Consider the following 18,523-nt stretch of genomic DNA (forward strand, 5'->3'; position numbering starts at 1 on the left):
TCTGGTCTACATGTTAAGTTCCAGGTCAGCCAGGATTGCACAGTGAGAAACAGTTTTGTTAAAAAAAAAAAAAAGAAAGAAAAGAAAGGAAAAGGAAAGAAAAGAAAAGAAAAGAAAAGAAAAAAGAAAATACCTACAAGATTCCCCAGATAGGAAGAGACCATGATTATGAATGTGATTTTCCCAGGGCAAGGCACACCAACTGCAATGTAGATGTGCTGACCCCTGCAATTTGCTCAAATGTGGGAAATCCAACTGCATGATTTGTGAGAGTGGAAGACCATGTTTACCTCTTTCCTGTTAACAAAAAAATATAAACATATTTTTAAAACCTAAAAAATCACGTGTTCACAATGATAGAGACTCATAAAAGAGGACACTAAATCTTTGGAATGAGGTAGGCTTCCTCCCAACTCCACCTGCCCTTCACCAGCTCAGTTAGAGCCCTCTTTGAAGGAGCTTCTGTACCCAGACATCACACCTCACCCCTGGTTCTTATACAGTTTTGGCCTCCTCTTCTGCATAGGTTCCCTGAGCCTTGAGGGGAGGGGTGTGATCCCATTTAGGACTGAGTTTTCTGGTTGTGTGAGTGTCTGTGTTAACTCTCATCTACTTCCAGGAGCTTCTCTCATTAGGATTAAGTGATGCATTGACTCAATAATAGCAAATGTTTGAGAATAACAACCTTTAATGTAAATGGTCTTAATACATGAATTACAGACTGAGTGGATTCAACTCACATTTTTTCTCCATGAAATTCACAAAACTAGGAAGTACGTCCAAAAACTGAGAATTAAAGATTGTAAAACAACCTACCAAGCAAACAGAAGTTGAAATTAAGCTGACCTGATTCTCATGTCTGATAACATAATGGCAAACCAAAACTAGTCAAAAGAGGTGAAAATGGCCACTGCAGATTAATAAAAGGAACAGCTCATCAAGATGATATAATTATTGTAAGTATGTGTGCACCAACTCAAGAGGACCCCATTTAAAAAAAAAAAAAAGAACACTGAAAAGCATAAAAGGCCACATGTGTCCTAATACAAAAATAAATGAAGGCTTCACACACCTCACTTTCATGTCTAGATATGAATCTTCAAAATTAAAAATCAGAAAAGGTTCAGAACTAATGTATATTACAGATCAACAACGTTTAATAGATATCTCTAGAACGTTCCATGCAATAAGTAGGGAATAAACATGCTTCTCAGAGACACATAGAAGACTCTCTAAAATTGCTCACAATAGAATCCACAAAACAAGCCTTATGCTACACAAAATAATTGGACTAACTCCCTGCGTCTTACAAAACCACAGTGGAATAGGCTGGAAAGCAATCGCAATACTAACCTCAGACAACACATAAATACCTGAAGACTGAACAATGCAGTTTTAAGTGGACAATATGACAGGGAAGAAAATCAGGGAGGAATTGTTTTAATTCCTGTATCAAATGGAAGTGAGAGTACAGTCCACCACGACCTCTGGGATACAGACAAGTTACCCTAAAAGGAGAGTCTGTGCCTCTAAATGTTTATATTTCTTAAAAATCAGAGATATCTCCAAAAGTAATCTAATGATATACCTCAAGGCTTTAGACAAAAGTAGAAACCAAACCCAAAAGCAATATGCAGGAACACACACACACACACATACCTATCATGGGAGAAATTATTGAAAGAGAAACCAAAAGAACAAACAGCATTATTCAGAATTGGTTCTTGGAAAATATTAATAAGATTGCCAAATCTGTAGCCAAACTAACCAAAAGAAAGTGAAGGAACAACCAAATTAAAACAAGAGACAGACAGATTCCAAAGAAGTCTGGAAGACTGTAAGAGAATAATTTGATAACTTACATTCCAAGATGTTGAAAAATCTAAAATCAATGGTTAATTTTCTAAATGCATATTACCTGTCAAAGTTAAAGCCTCAGACACAGTTTAAACAGACCCATAACAAGACTGGGGTAACGATTAAAAGTCTCCTCCAAAATAAAATCCCAGGACTAGACAGATTGAAGTTGAATTCTCCAAAACCTTTAAGGAAGTCCTAAAGCAAACACTTCTCAAATATCATCTGTGTTCCAACAGAGTTGAATAGACTCAGCCTTCAAGTCCCATTACCTGTGGCAATCGTGACCTCTCCCTTAGATCAGCCTCTGCTCAGTGCCTGCAGATTTCCTCAACAAACCCCGTATTCTGGAGACTCCACTGCATCTTATACCTTACCTCCACTACTTCATGCACAACCTACTCACGAGTCTATGTCCATAATCTGGCCCTGCTATTCATTGTCTGACCTTGGTGACTTTCTAAGGTGTTGCTGCAAACTCTTACAATTCCTTAGCTCATATGTTGTGCATGTGAGCAATACCAAGTTCTGTTGCCAATTTAGAATGTAGCCCAGTCCCCTTGGACCACAGATGCAGCAGCCTCTAAGTAGATGGCTAACCCTAGAGAATTACTTCTTCAGCATGCCCCTTTTTCCAGGATAGCAACTTGAAGTCTCTGTGTTTTCAGACATCTTCTTTGTAAATGAATTTGCAATGTTACAATGCTTGTAATAGTTGGGATTCTGATACCGTTCCTGATGTCACTATGAAACTCATAGTTTGTTTTCAATAGTGTTAATATAACAATTAAAGATGCTTTGTTCACAGTACCTTGTCTTCAACCATAAACTTTCTCACACTCCTCTGTTCACCGACCTGGATATTTTTCATAACATTCTGCTTTGAACTCTAAACCTCCCTAAATGCAGAGAGCAATAACCATGCCACAGCCTGAATGAAATTTCCTCCACCAAACAATATATTTCATTACTTTTGAATTCAGCCTTGCTCAGAGTTTTAGGGGATAGACAAAATGCAGCCAGATTATTTGCCAGCCTATACTATAAATGACCTTCAACCTCGTTTCAGATGTCCTTATACAGTCCTTTCTGACTCACTGCACTTTTATACACGTTATTGTCATCTGAACTCTTATAAGAATTACCCATTATTATCTCTTTACTCTAGCCCACAGCTTCTGTATTTCTCCTGTAAACAAGTTCAGAAGGCCTATGACCCACACAGCCAGGAAGTCACCGTAATGAACTCATTTCTCAGTAACAATTTTCAGTGTTCACCACTTCTCTCATTGCTTTGACCAAATGCCTGGCAAGAAGAAACTTAAGGAGAAGAAATTGTTTGGACTTGTGATTTGAGGGGACATTGTTCATCACTGTGGTGAAAACATAAGTCAAGGTCAGCTGCATCACCACTTAAATGGGGTCGGGGGAGAGGGGATGTTAGTGCTCAGAAAGCTTCCCCCTTTTCCCTCGCTCATTAAGTCTGGACCACTAGCCCATCAGATAGTACCACTCACATTCAGCCTCTCTGTGAATGCCCTCGCAAGAGGATGCTTTTCCTAGATCATTTAAAATTATCATATTAAAATAGTAAACTTGACAATGAAGATGAGCCATCACACCTTGTTTTAACTCCTTTGAATCTAGACACAACCGCAGTATTTGAAGACCACTGTCCTTATAGTTTTCTCCATAAAAGAAACAAATTAACAATAATATTTTTCTTTCACAAGAATAAGAAATACATTTAGTTTAAAAGGGAAGAGGTGATTTAGATTATATATAAGAAAATAATTTTAAGTGTGTAAAACTGTATATAAGTAGTTTTTTTTCTATTGTGTTCAATAATCCTCAAAATATTATTCTCATCTCATCATATCCCTCTTTTTTCCTTTCCCAATTGTTTTTGTGGCTTCTCATGAAAATAATCTAGTGTTCTTCTAAGAGGCTCAGGGACTGTGTGTCCCATCCTGTCCTCAGGACCTTATGTAAGAAACAGGAGACATGAGTATCGCAGGAAATCACAGTGTGGTGGTGTGCTGGGTGAAGCTCTAAGCCGGGTTGTGAGGGCATCAGAATCCATTCCAGGAATTTAACGGCCTTCGATGTGCTTCTGCTTCCCAATGCCTGAGAGATCTTAATAGCTTTTGCTTTGCTCCATTTCCCGCCAGACTCGGTGAAGCTATGAATGCTGATGTGGTGTGCCATGCTCTGGAATTTTGCAAGCAGGATGCTGTCCAATCACAGTGTCATCTCTACCCCCTTCCCCAGGTGAGTGGGTTCTGCTCTGAATGTCACTTTCCAATAGCCTTTAGGCCCTTTGGAGATGTTATAAAGGGAAACTTGGCTTCATTTGCACAGTGGTTTGTGGGCTGGAAACTGAAGAGTCAAGGCTAGAATCTGCATATGAAGGAAAACATGCTGTATTTGTCTTTCTGAGCCTGGGTTACCCCACTCAGTATAATTTTTCCTGTAAATTTTATAATAGAATTTTTCTTTTTAGCTGAATAAGATTTTATTTATCTATGTATCACATTTTCAATATCCATTCATCAATTGATTGATATCTAGAATTATTCTGTTTCCTAGCTTGTGAATAGAGGTACAATGAACGTGGATGTGCAGTGTCTCTGTGGTGGGGTAGACAGTCCTGTGAGCACATGTCCGAGAGAGTCATGACTGAGTCACATGGTAGGTCCAGTTCTAGTGTTTTGAGGAACCTCTAGAGTGGCATCCAAAGTGGATGCACTAGTTTACAGTCCTACCAGCAGTGTATAAGGATTACCTTTTCTTCACATCCATGCCAGCATTTGCTGCCATTTGTATCCTCAATAATCCTTGATGATGGCCCTTCATTCTGATTGGGGTGAGACGGAATCTTAAAGTAGTTTTAATCTGCAGTTCCCTGGTGGCAAAGGATATTGAACACTTTTTAGAATGTTTTCCAGGATTTGTAATTTCTTTAGAGGACAATTTAGTTTCATATCATTTTTAAATTTACCTTTCTTTCTTAGACTTTTCTCCCTCTAGTATATTCTAGGTACCAGTCCTCTATTCTATGTAGAAGTGATGAATAGTTTCTTCTATGAGCTGCATCTTCCCGAACAGTTTCCTTTGCCATGCAGAAGCATTTTAGTTTCATTAGATCCCATTTGTCAGTTGTTTGCTTTTCCCCTATGATACCAGAGTCCTATTTAGAAAATTGTTACCTATACATACATATTGAAGTTCATCTCCTATTCTTTCCTCTAGCAATTCCAGGGCATCGCATCTTACACTGAAGAATTTGATTCATTTGTAGTTAAGGTTTTCGGAGGGTGAGATATAGGCACCAAACTTTATTCTTCTAAATGTCTATGGCCAGATTTCCCAGAAGCATTTGGTGAGGATGCTGTCTCTTCCAGTGTATATTTTTAGATTATTTGCCAAAAATCAGGCAGCTGTTGTGGTGTAGACTTATTTCTGGGTACACTAGTCTACACCATTGATCTATATGACTATTTTTTTTTGCCAGTATAATGATGTTTTCATTGCTATGGCCCTGTAGGATAATTTGAAATTAGATATAGTGATATCCAACAAAGTTATCTTTTGTTCAGGATTACTTTAGAGCTCCTTGGTCTTCTGTGTTTCTGTATAAAGCTTATGGTTGTCTGTGAAGAATGTCCCTGAGATCTTGATTGAGATGACATGGAATTTCTATATTGCCTTTGATAGGAGAGTCATTTTCATAATATTGATTCTTCCAATCCATGACCATGGTGGGGAGGGGGATTTCCTACCATCTTCCAGTATCTTCTATTTCTTTCCCCAGTGTTTTAAAGCTTTCATTGTAAAGGTTTACAATTTCCTTGGCTAGGTTCATTCCCAGATATTTTTTTACCATGTGGTTGCTAAGAATGGGATTATTTTACTGGTTTCTTTTTTCAGTATGCTTGTCCTTGCTATGTATGAAGGCTACTTATATTTATATATTAATTTTGTATCCCACCTCTTTGCTGAAAGTGATTATCAGACGATATCTTCAATTATTCCATGTAAAATGTTTCATCTGGCTTCATCCTTGATCTTTCCTCCCATGCAAAGAATGTCTAGGTTCTTCTACTGTTAGCAATAATCTTGAACTGGACTGGTAGTAGATAGGAGAATCAAATAAGAGAGAAATCAGGTATTTAAATGCACCTTATCCCTCAAAAACCAAATGAGTTACTCTTGCAGGACAGCCAACTCATCTTAGAATGTCCAGAACATTTCAGGGATCAGCACTAAAAATTCCATATCCCAAGAAAACCTGTTTAGCTGGTTGCTCTCATCTGAGCTTGACTGTTCTTATCCATAAGATGAGTATGATAAAATATCACCCTCCCAAAACTTCCTAAGTAAAGCAAGCAAATATATGTGTGTGTGTGTGTATGTGTGTGTATACACAAAATGATTAGCACAATAACTACAATACACACACACCTATAATACATTAAAATAAGCCGGGCGGTGGTGGCGCACGCCTTTAATCCCAGCACTCGGGAGGCAGAGGCAGGCGGATCTCTGTGAGTTCGAGGCCAGCCTGGACTACCAAGTGAGTCCCAGGAAAGGCGCAAAGCTACACAGAGAAACCCTGTCTTGAAAAACCAAAAAAAAAAAAAAATACATTAAAATATTGTTTAAAAGATATTTAATAAGATTATTGTCAATATTATGATTATTTAAGATGGTTTTTTAAGAATCATCTGTATCATATCATTTTGGGCAACTTTTAGTTGAATTGTGGTCAGACAAGGCTGTAAATGTTGACATAATTCTATATTAAACTAAATAAGGCTCACAGTATTGATTTTCATGAGCATCCTATTCAAATAATTCTATACCCCTTTCCCTAAAATTATGATTTTTCTGCATTAACAGGTTTGGGTTTCAAACTATTTTATTTATGTTTAAATGAAGTCAACTATAGTACTTTGTGACTTAAACAATGCACATGATTTTTATGGATAAAATATTAAATATCAGAGGTTGGGGAGATGGCTCAGTTGGTAAAGCACTTGCCACACAAAATGAGGACCTAAGTTTCAACCCCCAGAACTCAGTGGGGGCGGGGTGTGGAGAAATGCACACATACAAGATATTAAATATCACAAACCTGAGTAGGAAAAATGGAAACAAGTTCCTCAGAGCACATATTTCATGCTTCTTCAGTAATTAACTGTCAATGTATTTTCCCTAATTCCTCCCAAGAAGCTGTAGAATCCATTGATTTCTAGAAAAGTTAATTTTAAGTGAAAAAAAATTCCAGTGGTCAAATAGCATGTGAATATTGTCTCATCATAATCACTATTTGATATTGGAAGAAGGAAATGTATCTCTGTGTAAGGAAGCAAACATATTAGTCAGTTTATCATCATTGTGACAAAGTGCCTGAGAGAGACAATTTACAATTAGAAAAGGCTTGCTTGGGCATATAGTTCAAAGGTTCCACTTCATGATTACTTGACTCTGTTCATGGACCTGTGGTGGGGCAAGACATCAAGATGCAGGGATGGGGATAAGCAACTCACTTGATGGTGACTCAGAAGCGGAGAGAGAAGGGGCCAGGAGGAAAGTGGGCCACAAAAGGCCCACTGCGTTCAACCACAGCCTGCCTTGTGGGTTTTCCTCACCCTGCAGTAGCACAAGTTCTGAGCTCATCCATAAGTAGACCCATTGATGAGGTCACAGCCCTCATGGTTCAGTCACTTCCCCAAAGCTCCATCCCTGAACATTTTGTGAGGGACAAGCTTTCAACGGACAAGGCTTTGGGGACATTCTTGATTTAAATCATAGCAGCAAATGATTTGAGTATTAGCACCATAATAGGGATGCATCATATCCTCAGCGGTCCAGACAATGCTCAGCTTTAGCTGATGGTAAATAACACTTCTGGTTTGAGCATACTGTCTGCAGGTAGTTTATCCACCAGGTTTCATTTCTTTATCTCCCCCAGCTTAGCCCTCCCCCCCCCCCCCCGCCCTTTCATGTGGTGCTGGAATTTGAACCTCGGGCCGTTCACATGCCAGCACTCACCCCTCTTTCAGCTGCCAACTTGAGAACATTTCAACAACCCTCTTTGGCTGGGAGGGAGCAGAAAGGATTTCATCCGGGTGTGTTCAGCTTCCCCTCAGGGGCATTCTGGGCCACTGGTCAGCTTGCACCCCTCCCTCTGCAGCTACCTCAGCGCCTTTCTTCACTTCCCCTAGAGGGCTCCAGACCCTCTCCCTCTGGCCTGAAGGCCCATCACCGGTCCCTATCTCTGCAGATGATCCAGAAAGCAGGGGAGGGCGGTCCCTCTAGATTCACAGTTCTCTGCCTTGAGCTTCCCTTCAACAGCAGTAACTGGCATGTCCAGAGCGCTTCCCCAGACTCTGGGGGAAGAGGTTGTGTTTCGTCTTGTCTAGTGGTCCCTGCAGCCCTAAGACGCGGGCTGCATTAGGACCTCTTGCTCACAGGAAGTGGAATCCTGAAGGGCTTAGTAAATTGCAGCAAGTCACTAGGCGAGGGACTCCAACCCCCCCCCCCCCCCAGAGATGCTAGGCCAGGGACACCACTCCCCCCCAAGAGATGCTAGGCCAGGGACGCCACTCCCCCCAGAGATGCTAAGCCAGTGACCCCCCCCCCCAGAGATGCTAGGCCAGGGACGCCATCTCCCCCCCCCCCAGAGATGCTAGGCCAGGGACGCCACACCCCCTCCAGAGATGCTAGGCCCCGGGACGCCATTCTCCCACCCCCAGAGATGCTAGGCCAGGGACGCCACTCCCCCTAGAGATCCGACTGCTGTCTCTACTACCCACCACTGAGTGGGTTTTTTGAAGCTGCCCTAAGTGTTTCCAAAACAACCAACTGGAATCCTACCATCAGTAGGGACAGCGTTAAAATGTTCACCTAATTTTAAAGATTACACCGCAGAATTCTGATAATGTTGTGTGTCCGTTTTTATTGCTGTTGTTGGGGTTTGTTTGTTTTTGCTTTTCCCCTTAACATTACATTTTGAACATATATTTTTAAATATACAGGACTATTTTTTTTTATTTCCATAGAGTTCAAGCCACTCATACAGATATGCAAACAATCTTCAGCCCCCTAGATTCCCCTATGATAAGCCGGCCAATGCCCCAAAATAGGCACGACTCTGAAATGCCACCACAAATCAGCTCTTTTATACAAAATTTCATTCTTGAATTTCATGTTGGTGGAATTATTCAGAACAGATAATATCCCTCAGCTTACAATGGTTAGAACTCTAAATTTTTCTATTTCATCATGGTACAAAACCAATATGCAGTCAGCAGAAATTAAATTCTAGACCTTGAATTTTCATCTTTTCCACGACTGTCCCTCCCAATCAGCCATGCAATCATGAGAGGAAACCGCCTACACACCAGCATACTTTGTTGCTAGCATTTGGGGATATGGTGTTTTCATATCTTGTTATGTCTACCAACACCCATATTTGTGTGTATATAGAAGATACTCAGCCCTGAATTATAAAACGGCTCTGTCTTAGACAACTTTGTCCACTGTCGGCTCATGTAAGTGCCCTGAGAGTCTTAAGATGGTGAAACTCAGGATGCTGAGCAAGGCGGGTGCAGCACATGCATTGCAAGTTCATCTCAACCACCCCCTTGTAAAACAATTCCCAACTCTCCCCCATAAAATGCTAATTATCCCCTCAACCACCATCATAAACCAACTTCCAGCACTTACAATGTGCTAATGACTGATCCAACTGCTTCATATGTGATAATTCAGTTAATATTATGGAGGTGACATTGTTATCTATATTTTATACGCCAAGATAGTAAAGTTACATGGATTTCCTTATGAGGATGTAAGCATATGGAGAGTGGTATGGGTGTAAACGAGGAGCGAGGGAATGGGAGAAGGGAGAAGTAAACTGTGCAGGTCTTTAGGGGAGGGGTGCATTTCGTCACCCACCCTCTTTGCATACAAAACAGAATAATAACTGGTGCTGGTGTATGGGTTTATGTGTGCAAAGCCTGATTGTACACATTGTCTTACACCAGAGCTTACAAACTAAAATCCAATTGTAGTTCTCCTTTTCCCAACTGCACCCTCTGGTTCCCTGTCCTGAAATTCCCAGCAGACTCCATAGCTTTAGCAGAGCAGTCTCAATTGTAACTGTGCTAGAGACACCTTCCATATTTCCAGCACCCCAAAGGCACATGCAAGACTGCCACACACCCCCAATCCACATGAAAAGAAAATTATATTCAAATAGTACACCTCCGTGGAGCTAGGTCCTTCTCATTCCCTCAGGCCTCCAGGACACCTAATCTGCCTGGAGGAAGACCGCCGTCTTAGGAAGCAGGCAGACTTAAAGAAGCTTCCATGGTGAATCCAGCTCCACAGGAACCAGACACTTTGGTACTGAGAGAATGGATGTGTGGTACACAGGGAGTTCTGGGATCTGGTTCACAGGAAGCTGACAAACATGGTTGTTGGAAGTAGTTAGTCTGCACTTAAATGAAAGTGACATGTGACAATTTCTTGTGTGGCTAGAAAATAAACAAGTTGTCTTAGGACTTTATTTTATGTAAAATATCTCCTACCTTTTCAAATTCAAGTTCTTAGGCTGCACAGACTTAGGGCTAAGATCTCAAGGACAAAAGTAGAAATCCTACTGAGATTCATTCCTCAGGTATGTCTGTCCTGTGCAAGTGACAGTGCCCTTCTGCTCACAATGCTGCTCTTAGCCTGTGAGCTCATGCCACACGTTCAGATGTTAATACCTACTCTTCCCCAAGCTCTTCTTCTCTTGATAACCTTTTTGCTTTTCAGCAGTTCTGTTACCATAGCTGTGATCAGAGCTCCCTGGAGGCCCACTAAGGAAAAGCTGTGTCTCTGGTCTGGACAGAGCTCTAACAGGCCAAGCTACCCAAACCATTAGTATTAACCCAAAAAAGCTGGTCAAGCACCTGGTGAAGAGAATATTCCTCAGGAAGGTTGATTCACGTTAAGCCATGCTGAGGTGAGATGGGAGGAATAATTATCCCTTCAAGGAGATAATAAAAATTTTCTTCCCAGGCACTCCATACCTCATACAGTCACTTATGGAACTGGAGCCAGGGCTGGGTTAAGTCTGCCAGTTTTCTGGATTACTCAGAAAATTAATACATTTGTTTCTTTTTCCTTCGTTTTGATACTTGCCAAAGCATGGGCATGCTTTCCCAAACACTCTGGGCTTCCTCCCTCTTTTTCTGAAGCTCTCCACCCCTTCACCTCAGGCTGCCTGCTTCCTTACTCACCTGCATGGCTACCTCAAATGGCTTAGCTTTATCACTTCCTCTACTCCATCTCCCCCTCCAGACAGCTACTGAGATTCACAGTTTGCCTGCTGTAGGGTTTTCTTTTAAATTCTAACAAAATTGTTCCCAAGCATCTTTCTAAATCAGTTCTCAAATTCTTTGATTAGCAAGATGAAAAATCCTCAGTTTTCATGGTAATGTACGGTACCCCAGGTGAGTCTTCCCAAAATTTCCAGTAACAATCTCTAATTTACAAAAAGTTACTAGAATAACACACAAGATAAACCCCTCACCTGAGTTTGGTCTCCCCAGTATAAGCATAGCATCATTTAGTCAAAACTGAAGAAAGTGGCATTCATTATACTATTTTATTGGCATGACTATTAACTAAACACCAGGCTTAATTAAAGATATCATTAGTTTTATCACCAGCATCCTATCCTAGCATCTGCTCTTGGTGCACATTCCATTTAGCGCTTATGGTGGTTTGCCTAAGAATGACCTCCACAGGCTCATATATTTGAATGCCTAGTCACCAGGTAGTGGCTATTTCAAAGAATTAGAAGGGCTAAGAAGTGTGACCTGGTTGAAGTAGGTGTGGCCTTGTTGGAGGGAGTGTTTCATGGGGGTGGGCTTTGAAGTTTCAAAAGCTCAAGCCAGTCCAGAGTCCCTCTTTCTCTTGCCTGTGAACCAAAGTGTAGGTTTCAGCTGCTCTCCCAAAACCATTCGTGCCCGCGTGCTCCCATCATGACTAAGTCTCTGAAACTGTGAGCAATTGCAATGTTTTTTTCCATAAGGCTTGCCTTGATTCTGGTGTCTCTGCACTGCAATAGAACGGTGACTAAGACAGTTCTCATGTCTCCATAGTGTCCTTTGGTCAGTGACAACTTTAAAAAAAAAAAAAACCTCTCTCTCTCTTTCTTTCTTTCTTTTCTTATTTATTTATACTCATTTTACACACCAACCACAGATTTCCCCTCTCATCCTTCCCGCTTCCCCACCACCACCCCTTATCCCCTCCTCCAACAGGGCAAGTTCTCCCATGGGGGAACAGCTAAGCCTGGTACATTCAGTTGAGGCAGGACCGAGCCCCTCCTCGCTTTATCAGGGGTGAGCAAGGTGTCCGACCATAGGTAATGGGATCCAGAAAGCCAGCTGATGCACCAGGGACAGATCCTGATCACACTGCCAGGGGTCCCCCAAACAGACCCAGCTACACAACAGTCTCCTGTATGCAAAGGGTCTAGTCTGGTCCCATGCAGGTTCCACAGGTGTCCGTCTAAAGTTCGTGAGTTCCTTTGAGACTGGTTCAGTTGCAGTAACAACTTTTTAGTCTTTTCTTGTTTTTCATAACCTTGCCAGTTTTGAGACATCTGTGATAATGCACCTTACTAAAAAAATTGAATGTTTGATATTTTTCTCTTGGTAGACAGGGTTATAATATTTTTTTTTTTTTTTTTTTTTAGGAAAATGGGAAATGGCCTTCACATATCCTGTTAGGGGTGCATTATGCCCCATGACCATCTGTAAGGTCAGCCTGAATCACTTGGATAGGTGCTGTTGGCCAAGAGTCCCCACTATATGGTCATTATTTCCCAGTTCCTCTTAGTTTGTTATTTAGAAGTCAGTGTGGCTTATATTCAAGGCAAACAGGGAAGACCAAGCCCAGCCTTGCACTATTTGGAATTCTTCTGGAAAGAAGTATATCCTCCTCCAAGATATTCAGCAAATCATTTCTTTTAATTGTAGACTAATGCATTTGTACTTTACACTCTGTGTTAGAGTCTAAATCTGGATTGCTTGTTTTATGGCTCAACTTTTCTAGCTTCATCACCATTTAAACTCTTGGGCTCTGTATCTGCATCCCTTTGCATGCCTTCTCCTTATAAGCACTTCCTTTCCCTCTGGGTCTCTCAGCCAGGCATAGCTTGTCATGTATTGTTTTCCAACCCCAACCATAAAATTAGCCATTTATATCAAGAAACTCTGGTTTCTTTTGTTGAACAATGATATTTAGAAGCCAAGGTCTGGATACTTAAAGCGTCCTTTGCTCCTGGGATCTCATTGCTTTTAGCCCTTCTCAGTGGAGTGCCAAGGAACAATGCACAAATCACAAAATGACAGTGGTATGGTTCTGTTGATCTTTCATGTGTGTTCATGTGTGTATACTTGAATTCCTACTAATCTCTCCAATTTTAATCAGGTTTCCCAGGGCCAAACTTATAGGTATTTATTTCCAAACATTTGAGAGTTGAGACTGAAGGTCTTAATTTAAGAGGCATGACTTGTGAGTATGAAGTGAATCCAACCTACCTGTGTTGCTGCACAGACTGGAGCACATTCAGAGTGGTGGCTGCTCAGAGCCAGAGGCAGCTCTGGCTTTAGTGATAAGGACATACACGGAAGGACTTAACTTTCAGTAGTCTTGCACAAGTGTACCAATGTCCTCCATACTAACAAGTCTACACAGCCATTCACCCACTCAGTCATGCTTGAAGGAGCATTTCTTGAGAACTTGCTACATACCTGGATGTTGATCCAGGTACCCTGTTATCTCTTTTTAACTGTCATCAGTATGCAGGACAGACATTCCTATTTCATAAGTAAAGACTTCTCTAAAATCTCTTAGCTTCTAAAGAATAATATTTTCCTTTATTGCAGCCAGAAATTATTGATGTAGAAGGAATTATGTAGAACAGTATTCCAACAAGTATGGAAGGGAATACAGATGCAAATGGTGGGCAGGGTGGGGGCACAGCTAGTAAATAAACAGTGGGGACAGGCAGGTCCTTCAACAGAGATTCAGGGAGGAACAGGAGCCTGCAGAGGAAGGCTGAGTTCTCCTTGAGAAAGTAGGAGAGCAGCTTGCTAATCTCTCTCACAGGAAGCCAGGCATCTTCAAAGGAGAGGAGAAGCACCCCCTGCCCTCCCCCCACCCACACCACACCTTGCCAGCTGTAGCACTTGAGCAGGGATCCTCTGCACTGAAAGGTGAGAGCTCTTCTGTGGTGGTATTGTGTTCCCCAAAATATTGTGCACTCTAATAAACTTATCTGGGGTCAGAGACAGGACAGCCACAATATTAAACATAGAAGATAGGCAGTGGTAGCACACGCCTTTAATCCCAGGGAGTGATGGTAGAAAGAAGAAAGGTATATAAGATGTGAGGACCAGAAAGTAGAAGCTTTTAGCTGGTTAAGGTTTTAGGCTTTGGAGCAACAGTTCAGCTGAGATTCATTCTGGATGAGGACTCAGAGGCTTCCAGTCTGAGGAAACAAGATCAGCTGAGAAGTTGGCCAGGTGATGTTAGCTGTGGCTTGTTCTGCTTCTCTGATCTTCCAGTGTTCACCCCAATAACTGGCCTCAGGTTTGAGTTTATTAATAAGACTCTTTAAGATTCATGCTACACTCTTCTACTGGAGCCCTGGCTTGAAAGTCATTGTTGACGACCTGAAAACATTGTCCCTTCTGCAATGGCCTTTTCTTTGTTATCTAAGATTCCAGATATCCAAAATCAAATCTGCATGCTCATCACCCTTTCCCTACAACCATTCCTTGATTTCCACCCACTCTCCATGGATTTGTCAAACTCTTTCCAGTCTTTCTTTGAACAGTATCAAGGGCTTCTTAAGTGTTCAATGCTGGGTTATGAGATTGTAAGGCTGTCTAGTGGAGGCAGCCACCTCCACAGCCCGGCATAAGAGATGGTACACTAAAGATGCCCTATAGGTATATATTAAATAAATGGGCTGCAACTGGAACACAGACTTACCTGCAAAATATGAATAGTCAAGCCTTCATGATGCTCCATATCTCTTCACTCTTTGCCCAAACTTGTTGGTGTCTGCATTCCCAGCACACATCCTTCATTTTCATAGTCAATATGGCCCAGGAAAAATCTCATTGCATTTTTTAGATTTGGGCCTTCCTGCTGCTAAGTTCTAGAAGATTCACTGTGAGTATCTATTCTTCCCTTTCTAGTAAGCCTTTCTGACCCAGGCCACAGTTACATCTTGGGAATGTATATCCTATTTATTTCCCTATTGTGACAGCCACTGCAGTAGAGCCCTAAACTTGAATGAGAACCGTCTGAGGGCATATTCTTAGAGCTATGATAGCTCCTAGAATCAAATAGGTATTCAATAAATGATGAACGAAGAAATGAATATGCAAATCAAAAATACAATGAAATTGGCAAGAGGATTGGCACATATTCACCTGCCTGTTCACAACCAAACACTCCTCTAGTAACCAGCAATTGTCTTAGTCAAAAAACCAATCTCCAATCCTAAGATCAATTTTGTTGTGTGTGTGCAGCTGTGTTTCTTTAACTCTTGTGTGTTTTCTAAGACCTAAGTCTCTCAAGTTTGCATGTGTTCCTTCATCATTGTAATCAGGACTTAACCATTTTGTGACAGACACTGAGGGAAAAAATGAATGAAATGTTCTCAGTTAACAGAATCCCTATGTCAAGGAAACAACCACTTCTCTCATCAGCTTCTCACAGGAACCTGCATGGCTTCTCTCACACACAATTCTAGACGGTAACAGCTCCAACCCCAAACTAGACAGGATCATTTTCTCTGTCTTGTTTGGTATTTAGTAACAAACTTGTGTTTGCTCTGCCTTAATTGGGTGTAGTGTCTGAGCAGGATATTCTTCTGTATCTAAATGCTGAAAACATACACTGTTAAGTCAGGAAGAAGCTAAGCATGTGAGCATCCAAGCTGGAGTTAGGAGAGTTTCCTTTGTGAGTAGTAGCTGGTCCCTACTGTTGGCAAAATATCAAAAATTCTAATGCTCTTTCTGAAGGAAAAGAAAGAGCAACTGACAACATTTCACCTTGATTTGGTACCTTAATATTCTAGAAGAGTTAAAGTTTGTCAAATTAATTAAACCCATGGCTATGCCTGAACGATTGCTAGACCTTTGGGTACTGAGATCAGAAATAAACTAATCAAAAGCATATTGGAAGAAGCTGACAGGTTTCAAGATATAGATAGTCATATTTTATTCATATAACACAGCTTTCCAAAGCTGTTACTGCATGATAGGTACACATCATGGGTCAATAATAGATAATACAACCTTGGCTCACCCATATCCTCAAAAATCTTCCATACACTTTCCAGTATCCTTATTTTACATATGAGGAAAAGGTCGAGAAAGTTGTTTGCTTTATGTTTTAATTGACAATATTTTTAAACTTCCTGTTTAAATATCTAAGGATTTTTAAATAATGAAACAGAAAAGAAATGCCAATTAGAAACAGAAATTAGTGGTAAAACATTCTTCATCTTAGAACTTTAGTTCTAAGATGCTGGACATCGTGTGTATCTGTGGGTTGGGGGTGGATGCTGGACATTATGTGTGTCTGTGGGGGTGATGCTGGACATGATATGCATCTGTGTGTGGGAGGATGCTGGACATGATGTTTGTCTGGGGATGCTGGACATAATGTGTGTCTGGGGGGTGCTGGACATGATGTGTGGGAGGGGTGACGGACAAGATGTGTGTCTGTGTGTGTAGGGGGAGATGCTGGACATGATGTGTGTCTGGGTGTGGGGTGGGTGCTGGACATGATGTGTGTCTGTGTGGGAGGGGTGACAGACAAGATGTGTGTCTGGGTGTGGGGTGGGTGTTGGACATGATGTGTGTCTGTGTGTGGGGTGGGTGCTGGACATGATGTGTGTCTGTGTGGGAGGGGTGACGGACAAGAAGTGTGTCTGTGTGTGGGGTGGGTGTTGGACATGATGTGTGTCTGTGTGTGGGGTAAGTGTTGGACATGATGTGTGTCTTGTGTGCAGGGGTGGGTGTTAAGCTAAATGTTTACTTATTCATGATACCAAAGCAAATTCCACACAGGCTAAAGTTTAAATAAGAAAGATTGAGGCAATACAACAGACAAAGAAAAAACTGAGAAGTTTTATACACATTTTGTAACCTAGAAGTCTGAAAAAATATTAATATATCTGCCATATACACAATGCCAAAGAACAACTGGAAAACTTGAGAAATGAGTTTATAATATGCCACACAAAGAGTTATTTTTCTATAATCCAAAGCACTCTTAAAAATCAGTAAGAAAAAAATGACTAAGGACCATAAATAGGTTCCTATATAGAAAGGGAAAAGAAGTCAAAGAATCAAAATTTAGGGATAAAGATTCAACTTTTTAATCATTAAAAAGGCAATTTTTAAACTAGTTTCCCTTTATTTCTCATATATTTTCTGCCATATAAGACTTTTATGGTTACTAAGCAATAAGTTATATAGAAATACCAAAGGTCAACTAAATCAAACTGCTCCATAAATATTTGAGGTATAAAAATGCTGGTGAAACTGAGCCTAAAACACGGTTGGACTTGACTCATTCTGTAGTCTTGTCTCCAAGCAACGCCATGATCTGCCCAGAGACACCAAGGTGGACTTCTTTTCAAAAATCTAGATTTGGAATCTTGAACAATGTATCTACTTAGATTTCCTTAAAGACTTATTTGGGAGTCATTAAACTCAAGGAAATGTCAAGAATATTGGAAGGAAAACAAAGACATAAATAAGTTACCCTTGTGTGGAAGGGTACATGGAAGAAATCAGAAGAACCCAGGAAGAAAGTCTTTATGTGATGCTCAAGATTTTTTTTTTTAAATGTTTCTTATTTTGGCTCATGGTTTTGGAGATTTCAGTTCATGAGTGACTGGCCTTGTTGCTCTAGATGTGTGGTGGAACGTCATGGTGAGAGTATAAAAGCCAGTAAAGCTACGTGATGGTGGGGCTGTCGAAAGCTGTCCTACAATCCTCCCCTTCGAGGGTATAGCCACAGTCACCTAAAACCATTCATTATATCCAAGTCTCTAACATGGTGCCCTCTAGGGGGTATTCTATATCCAAATGTAGCACCAGTGTTTGCAATTCTGAAAAAAGTTTCTAAGTACTGATTATGCCACAACGATGTGCAAAAACAAGGAACACTTGAGAACCAGAGGACATAAGAAAAGGTCAACAAATCTATAAAACTGAATGGTGAAGGTAAATCCCCACCTAAATCTGAGAAATCAAAATATAGTTTCCATAATCGTTGTGTACATGGTGTGTGTGTGTGTGGGGGGGGTATTATCGTTACTTGTATGTGAATAATAAAATGACAGCTCACAATGGAAAATGTTTCTTTTTTGTTCCTGAGGATTTCCACTACCACTAAGAATGTGATTTTCCATCTTAGTTTGAGAAAGCTCGTGACCTTGATGAACTTTAATAGTTCTAAAAGATCTTTTGAACTTTGAAGTTTCAATGACTTCTCTTGACCCTTCTCTTCCCATGATGAGTCATCTCTATGAGAGTTCAAATAGGAAGCCATCTCCTCCTAGGAG

General features: G+C 40.8%; 1 protein-coding gene across 1 annotated transcript in view; it reads left to right on the plus strand.

Annotated features, from left to right (window-relative positions):
* The window catches only part of Aoah (acyloxyacyl hydrolase), a 206,510-nt gene that overhangs the window by 49,536 nt on the left and 138,451 nt on the right, over positions 1-18,523 (plus strand). Inside the window, exon 4 of the mRNA XM_006988896.4 lies at positions 4,029-4,128. Coding sequence (XP_006988958.1) covers positions 4,029-4,128 — 100 coding nt within the window. The remainder of the gene's footprint in view (positions 1-4,028; positions 4,129-18,523) is intronic.

Source organism: Peromyscus maniculatus, chromosome 5 (assembly GCF_049852395.1).
Source record: "Peromyscus maniculatus bairdii isolate BWxNUB_F1_BW_parent chromosome 5, HU_Pman_BW_mat_3.1, whole genome shotgun sequence".
In the NCBI taxonomy this organism is placed as follows: Eukaryota; Metazoa; Chordata; class Mammalia; order Rodentia; family Cricetidae; genus Peromyscus; species Peromyscus maniculatus.